The sequence below is a fragment of the Delphinapterus leucas genome, chromosome 6, assembly GCF_059928025.1.
Source record: "Delphinapterus leucas isolate spDelLeu-1000000601 "Yukka" chromosome 6, BTC_Dleu_Yukka2, whole genome shotgun sequence".
Lineage (NCBI taxonomy): Eukaryota > Metazoa > Chordata > Mammalia > Artiodactyla > Monodontidae > Delphinapterus > Delphinapterus leucas.
In genome coordinates, this window is record NC_143134.1 from 44362342 (window position 1) to 44379369 (window position 17028).

The window sequence follows — 17028 nt, forward strand, 5'->3', positions numbered from 1 at the left end:
TTAAGGTTGATGAGTTCACTGAAGTCAGCCAGAGAAGAAATGTATCTGAACAGAAAGATGAATTAGTGGTGAATTAGCACCAGTGGTGAATTAGCACCAGTCATAAAGGGAAGAGGAAATATAGGATCATGTTCTAACAAATAAATATATATCAGGGTAGGCAAAAAGAGGATGCAAGAAAACAAGACAAAGGGAGTACCAGAATATACCTGGGAGAAACAGGGGGAAAATACATTGAAACCTACCACCAAATTCAAGGTATTTAATAAACCCAGGTAGGATTAAAAAAAGAAATTAGATTGAATGGTCCAGAAAACAGTAAATGTACAATAATAACTGGATTGAAAGGAAGTAAGAACCTGCTTTTGGGTGGGGTGGAGTAGAGAGGGAGATAGAAGTAATCAGGAGGATTTATAGCGAATAAAAGAACTCAGTGTCAACACTTCAGTATGTAACATATTGTGTGTATATGTGTGTGTGCGTGTATTACACCTAATATGTAACAAAATGTACTGATACTTTGACCTCTTAAGTAGTTTTATCGTATTATTAAAAATTAAAGCCCACTTATATATCAGCCAGAACACCTCAGAGAAAGAGAATCCTTGGAATGAGATGGAGAAAATCAGAGTTTGTGTTCGAAAACGCCCTCTGGGCATGAGGGAGGTACGTCGTGGAGAAATTAATGTTATTACTGTAGAAGACAAAGAAACTCTACTTGTTCATGAGAAGAAAGAAGCAGTTGACCTCACCCAATATATTCTGCAGGTATGATGCTTTCCTTCCATGTTTGGAACTAACATTATCAGGTGTCAATTTTCTGTTTTTTGTTTGAGTAGCAGTACAAATTCTAAAATCCAGTTCTGGGTTTGGGTGCTGGCATTCATTCCTGATGTGACATTGCATTAAATCATTGATAAACCTTAGCCTTCATTTTTAAAAAATATAGTGCAGTGGGGGATACAAAAACGTAACTCCTCCACTCTTGTGCAATAGAGTTGCATCATTCAGTCACTTAACATGCTTTATGTGAACTTAATTACACATATTCAGTCAGAAAAGAGCGAATGAGGGAATAAAAAGAGTTTAAATAATGAACTGGTGGTAAGCAGGGCCAGTCACTGAGCGTATGCACCAGAGCGACTATGAGATAGTCACACAGTCTCAGTTCTCTCCTGTCTCTCAGTGTGAACTTCTCATTCTGCTGAGTGCGAGTCTGGAGTTTAATGATGGAGGGTATATTTTTGAGCAAAAAGACCCCAGATTGCCAGCCAACTGCTTATTTTGATTCTCACTTGTATTTGGGCCTAGGCTTAATTTGGTGGACATTGGGCTCCTGAACAGGCCACTTTGTACAAGGTAGATTGCAGTGAGTAAATATAACCCAGGGATGTGATTTTACATCGAACATATAAGGGGTTAAATAAAACACTGTAGTTCAAACACATTAAAAAATGTTCACTCCCTGCCAGAATGATCATGATGAGTCCAAGGACAAAGGGTTTGATACTGAAAGGAATTTATTCCTAGCTGATAGGTACCCTTGCGATAATTCCTTCAGTCTCTATAAAAGCAGCAAACCCCACAGATGGAAGATACCATAATTTAGGTACTCTTAAAATTATGAAGCCATTATGAATAATCTTAAACAGGGGGTAATCCACCAGATGTTAAGAATCTGCCTCCCTGCATGTTCATATTATGTTCATTCTATTCTCTCTCTGGCTTCAAAACCCAGTGACTGGGAGTTCCTTGGTGGTCTAGTGGTTAGGATTTGGTGTTTTTCACTGCCGTGGCCTGGGTTCATTCCCTGGTCAGGGAACTGAGATCCTGCAAGCCACGTGGTGCACAAAAACAAAACAAAACCCAGTGACAGGTAGAAAGAAAAAAAAAAGTGGTGAGTAATCTGGTGTGCAAGCAATTCACCTTAGTCAGCTGAGATATTACTCTACTGGAATAAATCCTTTAACACTGATGTCAAATTGTTAATACTTTCCCCTCTTTAACACTTGCATTGTTCTTTTTTTTCTTTGCTTACCAAAATTGGCTTTCACAGTAACATTCAAAGCAATCTACTGTGTCTTTCTACGGGCACTAAATTACTAGGCCACTGTATAACCAGCCCAGTCACTTTAACAGCCTTATTGATTGCTGGTCAATGCACAGTCTATTAGGTCTAGGTGGGAGGTATTTATATTGAAGATGGTCCAAATGACCAATTAGTTGTAATACTATCTTACTACTTATAGCCATGGTAATAGCCCTATCCAATCACCATCCACCCAAGACTGCCTTAATGATGCTTCTGTCGCAGTAATTCCCTCAAGGAGGCATCATCTTATCTTTTGTATTTTTCCATTATCCCAAAACACAATAACCTTATTTCTTTGTCATTGCCATTGGTCAATACTTATTGAATACCCATAGTTTCCTTAGCACTTTCTCTGCTGTTTGAACTTTGGACCTTCGCTCTCAGGTCAAAGTCCTTACCTGTCAATGCTTATAATATATGTGTTGAGAGGCCTTTTTTCTCCCCCTTTTTCTTAAGTAGAAAGAAGAAAAGGGAGGCTCATAGCAAACATAGCAAATAAATATTGATACTAGATTCTTTGGGTTTTATTTTTAAACTTATTCAGGAATTCAACTAGGTTTATGTGTCCTTTAATTAAACATCTTACCCTTTCAAATCTTCTTTTGTTACTTATGTGATCATATACATATAGTGTGCTGTCCTACTTACCATTAAATTTTAGGATATCAACGTAATAAGTGAAAAAACAAGGAGACGTATCTGTGTTTCATTCCAATTTCTTAAAGAAAAAAATGTATATAGAGAAAAAAAGATGGTACTGAAATATATCAAAGTCAATAGTGGCCATCTCTAGTGGTAGTAAGATTTACAGATAATTTGATTTTCTTATCTGTTGTTATCCATGTTTAAAATCTTTTTATGCAATCAGCAGTGTTACTCTTATAAAAAAAAAAGTAAGAACTTTTGAATAGGGTAGATTTACCTATTTCAAAATCAAAACAGTATGCAATGAAGAGTGTCTCTAGTCCCATTTCCTCCTTGAAGACAACCAGTATTACTTAAGTGTTTTTTTCCAGAGATATTCTCTAAAGACACTAATAACTTTTTTAAAAACTTCTTTAAAAAATAAACTATGCAACTCTGATCATATCAAAGCTAAAGTGAGTTGTTTTTTTTTTTTGACCGCGCTGCACTGCTTGCAGGATCTCAATTCCCTGACCAGGGATTGAACCCAGGCCACGGCAGTGAAAGTCCAAATCCTAACCAGTAGGCCACCAGGGAACTGCCTAAAGTGAATGTTAATCCAACTTCATTGATAAAATATGATCAAATGAAAGCATATGTGATGGACATGAATTATAATAGTAATCTTGTATGTTTACATATCTTTCATGAAAGATTCATACAAAATTACTGGGAAAATCAGTACTTAAATCCTATTGGAAGGAAAGATACTCATTCCTTTAGTCAATACATGCTTTCAAAGGTGTTTACTCAAGAGCACTTATAGAAAGAGAAGAATAGCCATATACTCACGAAATAAAAGAAAACCCCCCAAAAATGTATATCCACATTTACTTCCGTTCATTTTTTTATTTTCCTAAGAAATGCCAAAAATGCGTTTGACTTCATACTTAACTATAAAAACCTACAGTGATATTTGAGCAAAGAATGGATTTGTCTCCTTGCTTAAAGACCAGTTATGAGTTAGATATAAATCATGTCCATTAAAGTCAGATTTTAGAAATATATTTTACTCTTTATTATTGCCATTTTCAAGCTTAATCAAAAGTATAATGAACCCCCGTCTACCTATGATCGAGCTAAAACAGAAACATTTAACTGTTCTTAAAATCAATCATATTTTTCAGAGCACTAAATGTTCACAGATCTCTTTATCAGGCTGCACAGATTCATTTTTTTTTCTCAATTCCTAACTTTTGGAGATTTTTTATTCTTTCTTTCTTTTTTTTGGTCATGCCGTGTGGCTTGCGGGATCTTAATTCCCTGACTGGGGATTGAACCCGTGCCCCCTGCAGTAGAAGCGTGGAGTCCTAGCCACTGGACCTCCAGAAAATTCCCTGGAAATTTTTTCTAATTGATAAATTTGACTTTGTGGACCCAATTTCTTTTCAGATGACCTAACAAATTTCCATTCTAATGTAATGTAATGGTACATGAAACAGAATTGAATTTGGGGTATGGTGACCCACGACAAGTTGGGTCAAGTCCACTTTTCCAGACTTGCCCATAAAATTTTTTCTTAACTGAATATTTAGAGCAGGCCCAGAAGGTAGCAGAAGATAGGGCCTCATCTCCCATTCATTATGTGTGAACTGCCATTATGATGCTACAATCACACTTGAAATTATTAGGATTTCTTACTCAGATATAGTTGGGCTGCCAACATAGTGATCCTCTAAATTATGGAAATTATTACGGCTGCTGAAGCAATGCTTTCCAGACCCAATTTAATGGGATTTCCTATCTCTTTCAGATTACCATGGTTTTTCATTTGGGAGTCATCTTGGACTCCTTTCTCTCCCCAGCTATCACAACCAGTCATTGCCAAATTTCTTATGCATCCATTTCCTTTTTATTTCCATTGTCATTGTCTAATTTAGACCCTTCTTAACCTCACCACTGAATTACTAGTGTTCCTGTTTCCAATCCAGTCACAGTATTAAGCCATATTAGTCTTCCAATAAAATGGCTCAGGTCATCCCTCTCCTTTGCACAGTTTTTTGTCTTTCCACTTTTACTGAATTAAATATAACCATTCTACCCCTTCCCTTAAGGCTGGTGTCCCAAGACCCCTACAACATAGTCCTAACTCATTATTCTCACCTTCTATTTCACTTTTCTATCTGCCAAGATCCTATATGTCAAACACATTGAATCCTCCCTGTCCCCTAAAGATTCTTTGTGCTTTCCTGCTTTGACTCTTTGCTCATGTTTTCCCTGTGCCCAGAATACCTTCCCTGCCTCAGTCCCTACCTCTTAAATTCCTCTTCTTCCCCCATGGCCCATTCTTAGTACAAGCTTTTTCAGAATGTCTTTCCCAGTCAGAGAGATTACGTTTTTCTTTTGAACTCCACATGTGCTTTATCTCTCAAATTTTTTCTACCTTGTGGTCATTTGTATACTTGTCCGGATTAACATCTTTAGGTTGTGGAGTAGGGTAATGTCTGTTTCTTTGGGCCCCTTGAAGTGCCTACTGCAATATACATGCTACCAGCTGAGCAATAAATATTTATGGAATTATAAATTAAGCTATGTAACCTATGGAATAAAGATCTTCCTCTAGAATTCCCCCCAAATTTCAAATATGCTGGCTCTAGGTGAGCTATGAGGATAATTTCCATAGAATTCAGTTCCTCTCCTAGACCTAAGGAAGATTGGCTCACTGTTGGACTCTTTAATTTACTTCCCTTAAGAGAGAACAAAAATTGTGTGGTTTAGTTTTTACATTGTGAGAACATGTCTACAGAGATCTCAAGTAAAAGAAGGCCCTGTCATTTGACAGTTAATGATTGCTTATTATCTCTTAAGTTTGTCACGGACAATTACTATTAGTTAAAAATGTATTTGCGCTGTTATCGTGTGTTAACTAGAATAGTGATGAAGAAAATCAAGAAAGTGTCTCTTTCTATAAAAACCAAATTTCTTTTTCAGCATGTTTTTTATTTTGATGAAGTCTTTGATGAGGCGTGCACCAATCAAGATGTATACATGAAAACTACTCACCCACTCATTCAGCATATTTTCAATGGGTACGATAGATATTATTTGCTCCTCCTGCCTTTTATTTTCTATTTTCCATAAATTTTATTTCTTTATAAATGTTACTTATGTTTTTCAATTATTTTGAATTAAACATGAAATTGTGTTTTGACCTAATGAATTTAAATTAGACTCTTCTGGAAAATTCAGTGTCTCTATTTATAGGATTCACAAAGCATTTAGAAATATTCAGCAAAATTTCCATTTATACTGGTGATATTGATTCTCTGTGCTTAGTGGAAAAATATAAGCTGTCAACAATATATATATATATATATATTTTTTTTTAATTTATTTATTTTTTTGGTTGCACCGGGTCTTAGTTGCGTCAGGCAGCCTCCTTAGTTGCAGCTCACTGGCTCGTTAGTTGCAGCACATGGACTCCTTATTTGCGGCATGTGAACTCTTAGTTATGGCATGCACATGGGATCTAGTTCCCTGACCAGGGGTCGAACCTGGGCCCCCTGCATTGGGAGCGCAGAGTTTTATCCACTGCACCACCAGGGAAGTCCCTGTCAACAATATTATTTTATCAAAGTCCTCAGAATAAGAAGGTGTAAATGGTTGTAGTTAGTCTGAACTTTTGATAATAGGAATTATGTATTCTAGCTATAGTTTCATTTTAATTTTAAAATAATTATTCACACATAAACATTAAATGGGACAGAGTAGGTACTAGGGGCCTCTGTTGTATATTTAAAATGTAGTCAGGTACAGGTAGAAAATGTTGAACAGCCTGCTAGAGTAACTGATTTCAGAGTATTTTTACTTTTATTTTTTAAAATAACTTTTATAACAAAAAAGTTGAGGTATAATTTACATACATTAAGATGCACAGATCTTAAGAAGTACTCAGGTTTGATGAGTTTTGATAGTTGCACGTATCCAAGTAACCAATACCTGGAACAAGATATAGAACATTTCCATCGCCCCAGAAAGTTCTCTTGTGTCCCTTTTTAGTTAATCCTCCCACCTTCACCCCCAGGTCTTATATAACCACTGACTTGCTTTCTGTCACTATAGATTAGTTTTGCCTGTTCTAGAATGTCATAGAAACAGAATCATTACAATATATATCTTATGCCTGGCTCCTTTTGCATAGCATAATGATTTTTTTTTATAAATTTATTTTTATTTATTTTTGGCTGCATTGGGTCTTCATTGCTACGCGCAGGCTTTCTCTAGTTGCAGCGAGTGAAGGCTACTCTTTGTTGCAGTGCACGGGCTTCTCATTGCAGTGGCTTCTCTTCTCTAGGGCTTCCCCTAGAGCATGGGCTCTAGGCTCACAGGATTCAGTAGTTGTGGCACACGGGCTTCAGTAGTTGTGGTACACAGGCTTAGTTGCTCCACGGCATGTGGGATCTTCCCGGACCAGGGCTCGAACCCGTGTCCCCTGCATTGGCAGGCGGATTCTTAACCACTGAACCACCAGGGAATCCCTAATTTTTTTTTTTAATTTTTATTTATTTTTGGCTGTATTGGGTCTTCATTGCTGCCCTCTGGCTTTCTTTAGTTGCAGCGGGAGAGGTCTACTCTTCGTTGTAGTGCGCGGGCTTCTCATTGCGGTGGCTTCTCTTTTTGCAGCACGTGGGCTCTAGGGCACACGGGCTTCAGTAGTTGTGCCTCGTGGGCTCTAAAGTTCAGGCTCAGTAGTTGTGGCGCACAGGCTTAGTTGCTCTATGGCATGTGGGATCTTCCTGGACCAGGGATCAAACCCATGTCCCCTGCATTGGCAGGCGGATCCTTAACCACTGCGCCACCAGGGAAATCCCTGTGTTGTCTTTATTGTTGTTGTGTAGAAGTTACTTTTTTTTTTTCCATGAGCAGGTTAAACTGAAGTCTCTGGGGACTTCCCTGGTGGTCCAGTGGGTAAGACTCCACACTTGCAACGGCGGGAGCCTGGGTTCGATCCCTGGTCGGGGAACTAGATCCTGCACACATGCTGCAGCTAAGAGTTTGCATGCCACAACTAAGAGTTTGCATGCCGCAACTAAGAAGACCACATGCCACAACTAAGAAGTCCACATGCTGCAACTAAGAAGTCTGCATGCCACAAGTAAAAGATCCCTCATGCCGCAACTAAGACCCAGTGCAGCCAAAATAAATTAATTAATTAAAATAAATTTGTTTAAAAAGTGAAATCTCTTTCCAGTTCAATTCCTATGCACCAAATTTAGGGAGTGCTTTTTTAGAGAGCAAGTTTCTAAAATAAGTTAGAATGTTAAGACATTAGTAAAAAGAGAATTGCAAGTTAGGTGAAATTATTAGGTTAGTTCTTGTAAAGTGTCATAAGAGCTTTCTTCATCTGTTTTTTTTTTTTTAAAAAGTTCATCACGAAAATGTTCAGAAGATAAGGTGGATATTATTCTTTATTATTCTCATTTTGCTAGCTCTTCTTCAGTGTGTTCAAATTTTCCTCTTGTAATTCTTTTCCTAACTGTGTCTGCCAGTGTATTCTAGTGCCCACACTGCTGAGAGCCATGGTTTAAAACACAAGGAGTAAACCGGTCTCTGCTTCTTAACAGCTTAAATCTGATTAACTCCCATCTCTTGATTCTCACACTTCCATGGTTACTTTGCTCTTGTCATACCATTCTTTCTTTGGTTTCTATCTGGCTTCATGTCCTTCTATGTATTCTTCTCTCTGCCCACCTCCAGCCTCCCTCCCCTGTGTCCATACATAGAATTTTTTTCTTGCTGCAAGTAGCTACTTTTATCATTAATCCATGTGATTCCTGTTCAATAGTCTGCAATAGCTACTGACTGCATAACATTATGTTCACTCTCTACTTAGTACTACATAGTACTAGAGCTACATAGTACGTAGGACCTCACAGTACTCAGGTAATCTTGGCCTCATCTCCTCCTAAAACATACTTTGGCTGGCAGGTTGGCCTCCCAACTCTTCTGTCCATCTCTTATTTTGCATTTTTTCACACTCATACAGGTTGTGTGTACATGCACATATCCACATGCAAGAATAGTGACTCCCACTTAGAATCATAGGACATCAGGGCTAGAAGGGATCTTGGAAATCAAGTAGTCCAGTAATTTATCAATGAAAGTGAAAACTGAGGCCCTAAGATCTCTTTTCTGAGTCCTTCAAATATTTTACTTAAATTGATTTTACCTCTGTCTAAACTTCCTTAGTATTCATATGAGTGGTCACTACCATCCTATTTATCGTATGATCTTCTATTATTTATTGTATTTAATTCTCAATTACTTCTTTCACCAAACTTATCTTTCAGGATTAACACAATTTTTTTTTTCTCTAGGATCCTCTAAAGCACCTAACATAAGGTCTTTGTTTCCTTATTTTCTAGAGTTGTCTTATGGTCTTACCAGTTCCATAAAAAATTCCTAGTAAAAAAATCTCACGTACTGCTTTGAGAATTTTTTTCCTCATCCCTTGTTTTTATAATGTAAAGCCCTCTTCTCCTTAAAGGGCTCTATATTTTCTAGCTGAATTTTGTCAAGGATTCTTTTTCCACCTGACTTTTGTCATTTAAAAATCTGTGTGTAGGGCTCCCCTGGTGGCGCAGTGGTTGAGAGTCCGCCTGCTGATGCAGGGGACACGGGTTCATGCCCCGGTCCGGGAGGATCCCACATGCCGCGGAGCCGCTGAGCCTGTGCGTCCGGAGCCTGTGCTCCGCAACGGGAGAGGCCATAGCAGTGAGAAGCCCGAATACCACACACACAAAAAAAATCTGTGTGTAGATTAGCATTTCTCTTAATATTTAAAAGTAAATACAAATGATTCTTCCCCCAGAGGCAATGCCACTTGCTTCGCATATGGACAGACAGGTGCCGGAAAGACCTATACCATGATAGGAACTCATCAGAACCCAGGACTGTATGCTCTGGCTGCCAAAGATATCTTCAGACAACTAGAAGTGTCCCAGCCAAGAAGGCACTGTTTTGTGTGGATCAGCTTCTATGAAATCTACTGTGGACAGCTTTATGACCTCCTAAATAGAAGAAAAAGGTATTGGATATGAGTAGGAAACTGTAAATCTGTTCTTTATTGTTTTAAGCCAGAGTCCCACTGAATCATGGGATTTAATCAGAGGTTTTGGTACACTAACGCCCTTTTGTGAAATGAGTCTCCTGAATCAGATGCATATTTTTTTCAAACTGTCAGTTCAGCTAAAGAAGAATATAAATTAGCCTTCCATTAGTATTTTTTAAGTGATCAATATCCTAATGCTCATCAAAAAACTATATCCCTTTTATTTTGGTCTGTGAAAAAGATTATAATTTCAGGAAGTCAGGAAAGCAACATATACTTAAATCCCTTCCTATTCTTTTGACCTATTATTGCACTGGAAGAACTATAATGTTTCCCACTTCCTCTTGTTTTTCTTCTCTATAATCTTAGGGTAAACTTAATGATAGTTTTCTGATATCAGTAAAAAGAAAAGAAAATCTTTTCTTCACATTAACTCTTATAAGGCTTAACCTATTGCCCTTGCCACATAATACAATACTTTGGAAATGTATTCATTCAGTAACTGATTTTAAATCCCTATTGTATTTTTCTGGCATAAAGTTTTGTTTAGGTTGAAACAGATGATTTTAACTGAGTAGGAGGCCACAAAGTTGTGGAGGTATCAACTGACTGGGAGAACAGGGAGGAGAGAGAGGGAACAGGGGAAGTGGAAGGATAAGAGGTTGTCAGGACAGAATTAACCAGACCTGAGACATGTTGGGAGCAGCCACACCAGGTGAAGAGGAGTGAGTTGAGGCTGAGCATGGTGGAAGTCTGGGGAAACCAAATCAGTGAAAGAGACTAGCCCCCAGCAAAGATATCTAAGCCCCTACAGAGCTGTCCAAAAGGTCGTGCAAGTTTCATGTGCTCCAGGAAAGCACTGGAATGGGGAGTAGGGGTGGAGGAGCAGCTCTGGTTCGTGGAGAGCATTGATAGAGCGGCCCCCGTCATAGAGAGGCACTAGAGTATTGAGTAGCAGAACTGGAGAAGTCACTGGAGTGGGCTTAGGCAGACCACCATCCTATGGACTATTTCAACAAAAGGGACCTTCAGTATGCCACAATTCAGAGAATGTACAGGTGTTGGGGGTTCAGTCATGACACAATTGCCAGATAAAGAAGGGTGCTACTTTGGGGTTGCTTTGGGGAAGACTTGCTTTTCTACTCTCTCTGTGTTGGTTTTGAAGCCTCAAGTTAGCTCCATCACAGCTTCTCTTTCAAGCCTCAATACCCTTATTAGGAGCCCTTTCCAGTCAGAATGGCCACTTCCTTTAAAGAACAGTTAGCATGAAAATAAAAGCCACTGTTCTCTCTGTGTGTGTGTGTGTGTGTGTGTGTGTGTGTGTGTGTTTGTGTGTGTGTGTGCACGCGTTTTGTTTCTTTGTGTGAAGGGACAGTCAGGATATCCAGCTGTTTTTGAGTGCAGTTCTTTAATGAATGACCCCAATATACTGTCCTGTTATTTCTACATTCTTTAATTATAGCCAAGGGGATGGGAATATGCTAACTCCTGGGTTTAAAGTTTCTCTAGGGCTCACTAGGGAATACCCACACTTATTCTGCAAGTGTCTTGAGCTGTGGGATTTTTTTTTTATGTCTCTGGTTAATTGTCTAATATCTCTTTATTTCCTGCCTTTCTGAGACTTCTGAAATGTCCTGCTCCATTGATAATACTCTTTCTTGTTTGCCTAGAGCTGTTATGACTTATCCTGTTGTTTTAAAAATAAAATATATTTTCTATAAGAGGGGCTTTGTCAAAGGTAGATAGAAGTATATGTGCTCAGTCTACCTCTTAAACTAGAAACCAAAGTTTAAAGATCTTAAAATTAACACTTTAAAGTAGAACATAAGTTGTCTTTACCTTTGCATAAAAAGTGATAAAAATATACTTCTTGCTTCTATGATTTAAAAATACAGCAGTGCATTTTAGGCTATTCATTAGGAACTTTTCTGGGGCCTGGGAAGTATGTTCAGGAGTGATGTGAAGGCTCTGAAAGCTAGATCTTTCTTTCATTCCAGAAGCCTAACTGTTCCAATAGAGTTGTCTTCTGAGAGATCAAGGGCATTGGTGAGGCTGTTTTCCTATCCTTCTGTAAAAATTTGGAAACTTGGGGTAAGGTTTAGATGGAGAAAAAAATTTTTTGAGAAAATATTTTTTTGGCTGTGAAGTGAAATTCCATTATTTTATTTTACTTTAATTTAATTTTATTTGGCAATCAGTATCTTATTAAGGGAGAAAATAATCTTAGAGTCTTTGATAGATTCAATACATGCCCCTTGGTGGATCTGGTTCAGTGATATGGTAGACTGTAACCATTCATTTTGTTACACGCAGGCCTGAGACTTTCAGGTGCAACACCAGCTCTTCCTTGCTTCCTTAGAAAATGTATCAGGACTCCTTATGTTGCAAGTATTTAGTAAAATAAGACCCCACTCTTACTGGCTTATGCATTTAGGGAAGCCATTGGCTCGTATAACTAGAAAGCCTAGAGGACAGTCAAGCCTTAGGGTCTTTATACTCTAGCAGTTCAGTGATGTTATAGAGACCAGGTTTCTTTGCATCTCTCTGCTCTACCTTCCATGGTATTAACATCATTCCAAAACTGTCTCTTTTGTGGATGTAGAATGGCTGCCACTGCTCCCAGGGCCACATGCTTTCACTTCTAGAGAGAAAAAGAGAGCACCTAACAACCAGAGACTAGGACTTTATTTTGATGGGACCAGCGAAGATCCCATATCCACTCCTGAACCAATCACTGTAGCCAGGAATACATCATCCATTGATTGGCATAGGTCTGGCTTAAATGCTCATTCTATTCATTGTAGCCAAAGATGCTGATTTGTTTAAAACAATCAAAGACTGCCTCTGAAGCCTGGGGCTGGAATCAGGAGGTGTGGGGGGTGGTGAGGAGAATGCATATCGATCCCACACAAACAGCAAAACTGCTACTTAATGGGGAGTGGTGGGTTGGGTTCTGGGGAGTCTGTTACTGAAGCTCTGCCAAACCAGCCATGTTCTTGCATCCACAGGCTCTTCGCAAGAGAAGATAGCAAGCATGTGGTACAGATAGTGGGACTGCGAGAACTTCAGGTGGATAGTGTGGAGCTTCTCTTAGAGGTAATTCTTCCTCCTTTACTACCCCACTGTAGCAGCCTAAGTACTAGGGAAGACTTCATTTTGCTATCTCCTAAATATAATGGACTCAGGTTTAGGCAAAGGGCGATGACAAACATACCATTTCACACTTATAAAATATGAATCCTCCTCTGAGAGGTTGGCTCCTTTCTCTACAAGGTTGTTGTCTCAGTGCCTTGATAGTGGGAAGTAAGGCATGTGGGAGAGCCTAATGCATGAGAGGATACTTCTGAGCCAGTTTCAAAAGCTGCTAATGTGTATTTTTATGGTAGTGGGCTCTGGTAAAGGCTGCTGGAGAGAAATATTCTATTTTCAATAAAAATTTTAATGGGTAATACCTTCACATGGATTCAAAATTCAGAAAGTACAAAAAAAATTTCAGAAAGTACAATGAAAATATTCCTTCCATTCCCTTTTCCTGAGGCAACTAATATATTTTTTAGTTTTTTGTGTATCATTCCAAAGGTATTTTTAAATCTGCTTTTTTCACCCTTTTAAAATATGTAATTTAGTGATTTTTTTTTTAGTATTTTCAGAAAGTTGTACAGCTATCACCACTATCAAATTCCAGAACATTTTCATCACACCAAAATGAAACCCTGTACCGTTAACAGTTACTCTTTATTTCCCCTGTGCCTGGTGCCTGACAACCACTAATTTCTATCTCTTTGGATTTACCTATTCTGGCCATATCATATAAATGTAATCACACAATATGCAACATTTTGTCTCTGCATTCTTTCACTTAGCGTAATGTTTTCAAGGTTCATCCATGTTGTTGAATGTATCAGTATTTCATTCCTTTTTATGGTGGAATAATATTCTGTTGTATGTATATACCATATTTTATTCAACAGTTGATGGGCATGTGGGTTGTTTCAACCTTTTGGCTATTATGAATAATGCTGCTATGAACATTCAGGTACAGGTTTTTGTATGGACGTACGTTTTCAGTTTTCTTGAGTATATGCCTAGGAGTGGAATTGCTGAGTCACTTTTTGGGGAACTGCCAAACTGTTTTCTAAAGTGGCTGCACCATTTTATATTCCCACCAGCAATGTATGAAGATGGGTATTATTTTAAAAGCTCCCAAGGTTATTCTAACATGCAGCCATCATAGTCATGCTAGTATATCCAACAAGCCTGGCTAGAGTCAAAGGGAGAGGGCTAGAGTCAAAGGGAGAGGGCTCGAAGGACAGGCTGGGTACTTGACAATACCCACCTTTAGAACAGCTTCACAGTACATCCCTCCAGGGACTTGGGTGTGTGAAATGGCGAGGTGGCCCACCATTAATACGTGTCTTTTTCTAACAGTTTCTTTTTTTTTGCGGTATACGGGCCTCTCACTGTTGTGGCCTCTCCCGTTGTGGAGCACAGGCTCCGGACGCGCAGGCCCAGCGGCCATGGCTCATGGGCCCAGCCGCTCCTCGGCATGTGGGATCTTCCCGGACCGGGGCACAAACCCGTGTCCCCTGCATCGGCAGGCGGACTCTCAACCACTGCGCCACCAGGGAAGCCCTCTAACAGTTTCTTTTTCTTGGGACAATTAGGTAAATTTTGTTTAAGGGCTGGAACCTTGTATTTATGTGATTATCAGCTTCCTGAATCCTGGTACCCAAAATCCAAGGATGGCACCTTAGTGTGGCTGTTCTAGACAGGCACCTAAGAGCCAAGAGCCCCTTTCTAGTGACTGCAAAGGCAGGCACAGAACAAAGGTGTGTGGGACATGTTGAAGGGTTCTTCTGAGGCTGTTGACCATTCTTAACCTGTCCAGAGCTCCCTCCACTGCAGAGTCCTGAGGAAATTGTTTCTTACACACCTATTCCCTGTGGTCCTCTTGCCGCTGCCTCCCCTAGTCGTTCCTTCATTTGGCTGGGAGTTTCAGGAGAGTTGGTCCTCATGATGCTGTTGTCCTTGGAAATTAGACCAATTGAATGGGAAAGGATCAAACACTAAAAAGAAGTCCCTTTTCCTTGGCTATGGGTCATAACTATGTTAGTGGGCAATCTGGTGTCAAATCACTCTCACCCTGGAAGAGTTTATGGCACTGCTCTATCCTAAGGTGTGTTTTCTAAGACAAGCAGAAGTTTCTTGTTAGTGGACATATTATTGCCATTGATACCCTCAGTCTGTAATACATACGAGGTTGTACAAGAAGGAAGCCAGCTGAGATCAAGGTGGAAAGTTGATATAAATTATGGATATCTGACATGGTTACCCTCATAAACATTTACTGACTTGAAACAACAGCACTTGCCAACTCAGGTGTCACACTTTCACTCTCTCTCAGGTGTCACCATTCACGCTCACTCAGGTATCACCTATGTGTTTGCTCAAGTGTCACCCTCAGGTGTCATCTTCATGTATGTCACCATCGCAGATCGCCCTCAGGCTTACTCAGGCATGGCTACTTGTTACCTTGCTGCACAACTGGCAGCTTCATTTTTCACACAGGATTGTCCTTCCTCCAAGAAGTTTCTCCTTCCAGGTGTATTTTATTACCCGGTCTTACCAATGCAGGGACCAGGACTTCCCTGCCTTTACAGAGGACTTGCTGATGCAACCAGATTTGGAATCAAGGTTTTGCTTGTCAGGCAAATGATGGACATTTTTTCCCTTGTAGAGTTTTTTGGGCTTTTAAGTCATTCCTACAGACAGTTCATGTACTTATAGGTATCCATTCCTGAACTTCTAATAAGTCTGCTTCGTGTTTTAACATTGCCTTGGCTGTAGTTGGTAGCAGAGGCCCACAGAGTAAGAGCTTCCCCTAGATAAGCCTCAGTTGTATGCCGGTGATAGAGACTTAGTCTATACACAGTGCCTACCCTACTGAAGTGCTCATAGCCTGTCTTTGGTATTTGTGCAGGAAGCTTCGTGATTAAAGTCTGCATGGAGCTGGGTCCCAGTGCCGTGTGTCCTTGAGCACATCCTTTACCTTTCTGAGCCCGAAATATGTGGATGTTAGCAGACGATTGGATTGTGTGACAGAGAAGGAAATGAGATAATATACATATAATGCTTACTGTGATGCTAGTTAAATTTGTCATGTCTATTATTCTTATTAATAAGTCCCTGGGGCTTCCCTGGTGGCACAGTGGTTGGGAGTCCACCTGCCGATGCAGGGGACACGGGTTCGTGCCCCGGTCCAGGAAGATTCCACATGCCGCGGAGTGGCTAGGCCCATGCGCCATGGCCGCTGAGCCTGCGCGTCCGGAGCCTGTGCTCCGCAACGGGAGAGGCCACAACAGTGAGAGGCCTGCGTACCCCCCCCCCAAAAAAAAAAAAGTCCCTGAATATTTCCCAGTGCCACAGAATTCCATAGTTGTCTCTACTTTCTATTGTAGCAGGTCCCCATTTTACTACTCACATAACATGATTTGTCTAAAGCAGCGGTCCGCAACCTTTTTGGCACCAGGGACCACTTTCATGGAAGAGTTTTTCCATGGATGGGTGGGATGCGGGGTGGGGGGAGGATGGTTCAGGTGATAATGCGTAATGTGAGTGATGGGGAGTGGCAGATGAAGCTTCGCTTCCTGCTGTGTGGATCCTAGTTCCCTGACCAAGGATCGAAGCCATGCTCCCTGCACTGGAAGCACGGAGTCTTAATCACTGGACCACCAGGGAAGTCCCTACATTTTTTAAAAGAAATAGTTTAAGTTTTGGAAGTTTACACAAAGATGTTAGTTCTTGGGACTTCCCATGTGGCACAGTAGTTAAGAATCCGCCTGCCAATGCAGGGGACACGGGTTCGATCCCTGGTCCAGGAAGATCCCACAGGCTGCGGAGCAATTAAGCCCGTGTGCCACAACTACCGAGCCTGCGCTCTAGAGCCCGTGAGCCAGAACTACCGAAGCCTGCACGCCTAGAGCCTGTGCTCCACAACAAGAGAAGCCACCGCAGTAAGAAGCCTGCGCACCGCAACAAACATAGCCCCTGCTCACCGCAAGTAGAGAAAGCCCGCGCCCAGCAACGAAGACCCAATGCAGCCAAAAATAAATAAATACATTAAAAAAAGAAAAAGATGTTAGTTCTTTAGTATACTTTCTTTTTTTTAAATTAATTTATTTATTATTTTTGGCTGTGTTAG

General features: G+C 40.1%; 1 protein-coding gene across 3 annotated transcripts in view; it reads left to right on the top strand.

Moving 5' to 3' along the window:
• Nucleotides 1-17028, top strand: part of KIF24 (kinesin family member 24) — a 61177-nt gene that overhangs the window by 22093 nt on the left and 22056 nt on the right. For all 3 annotated transcript variants that reach the window (XM_022551547.3, XM_089913087.1, XM_089913088.1), the window contains 4 exons: nt 579-768; nt 5708-5805; nt 9588-9803; nt 12836-12923. In XM_022551547.3, the coding sequence (XP_022407255.1) occupies nt 579-768; nt 5708-5805; nt 9588-9803; nt 12836-12923 (592 nt within the window). The remainder of the gene's footprint in view (nt 1-578; nt 769-5707; nt 5806-9587; nt 9804-12835; nt 12924-17028) is intronic.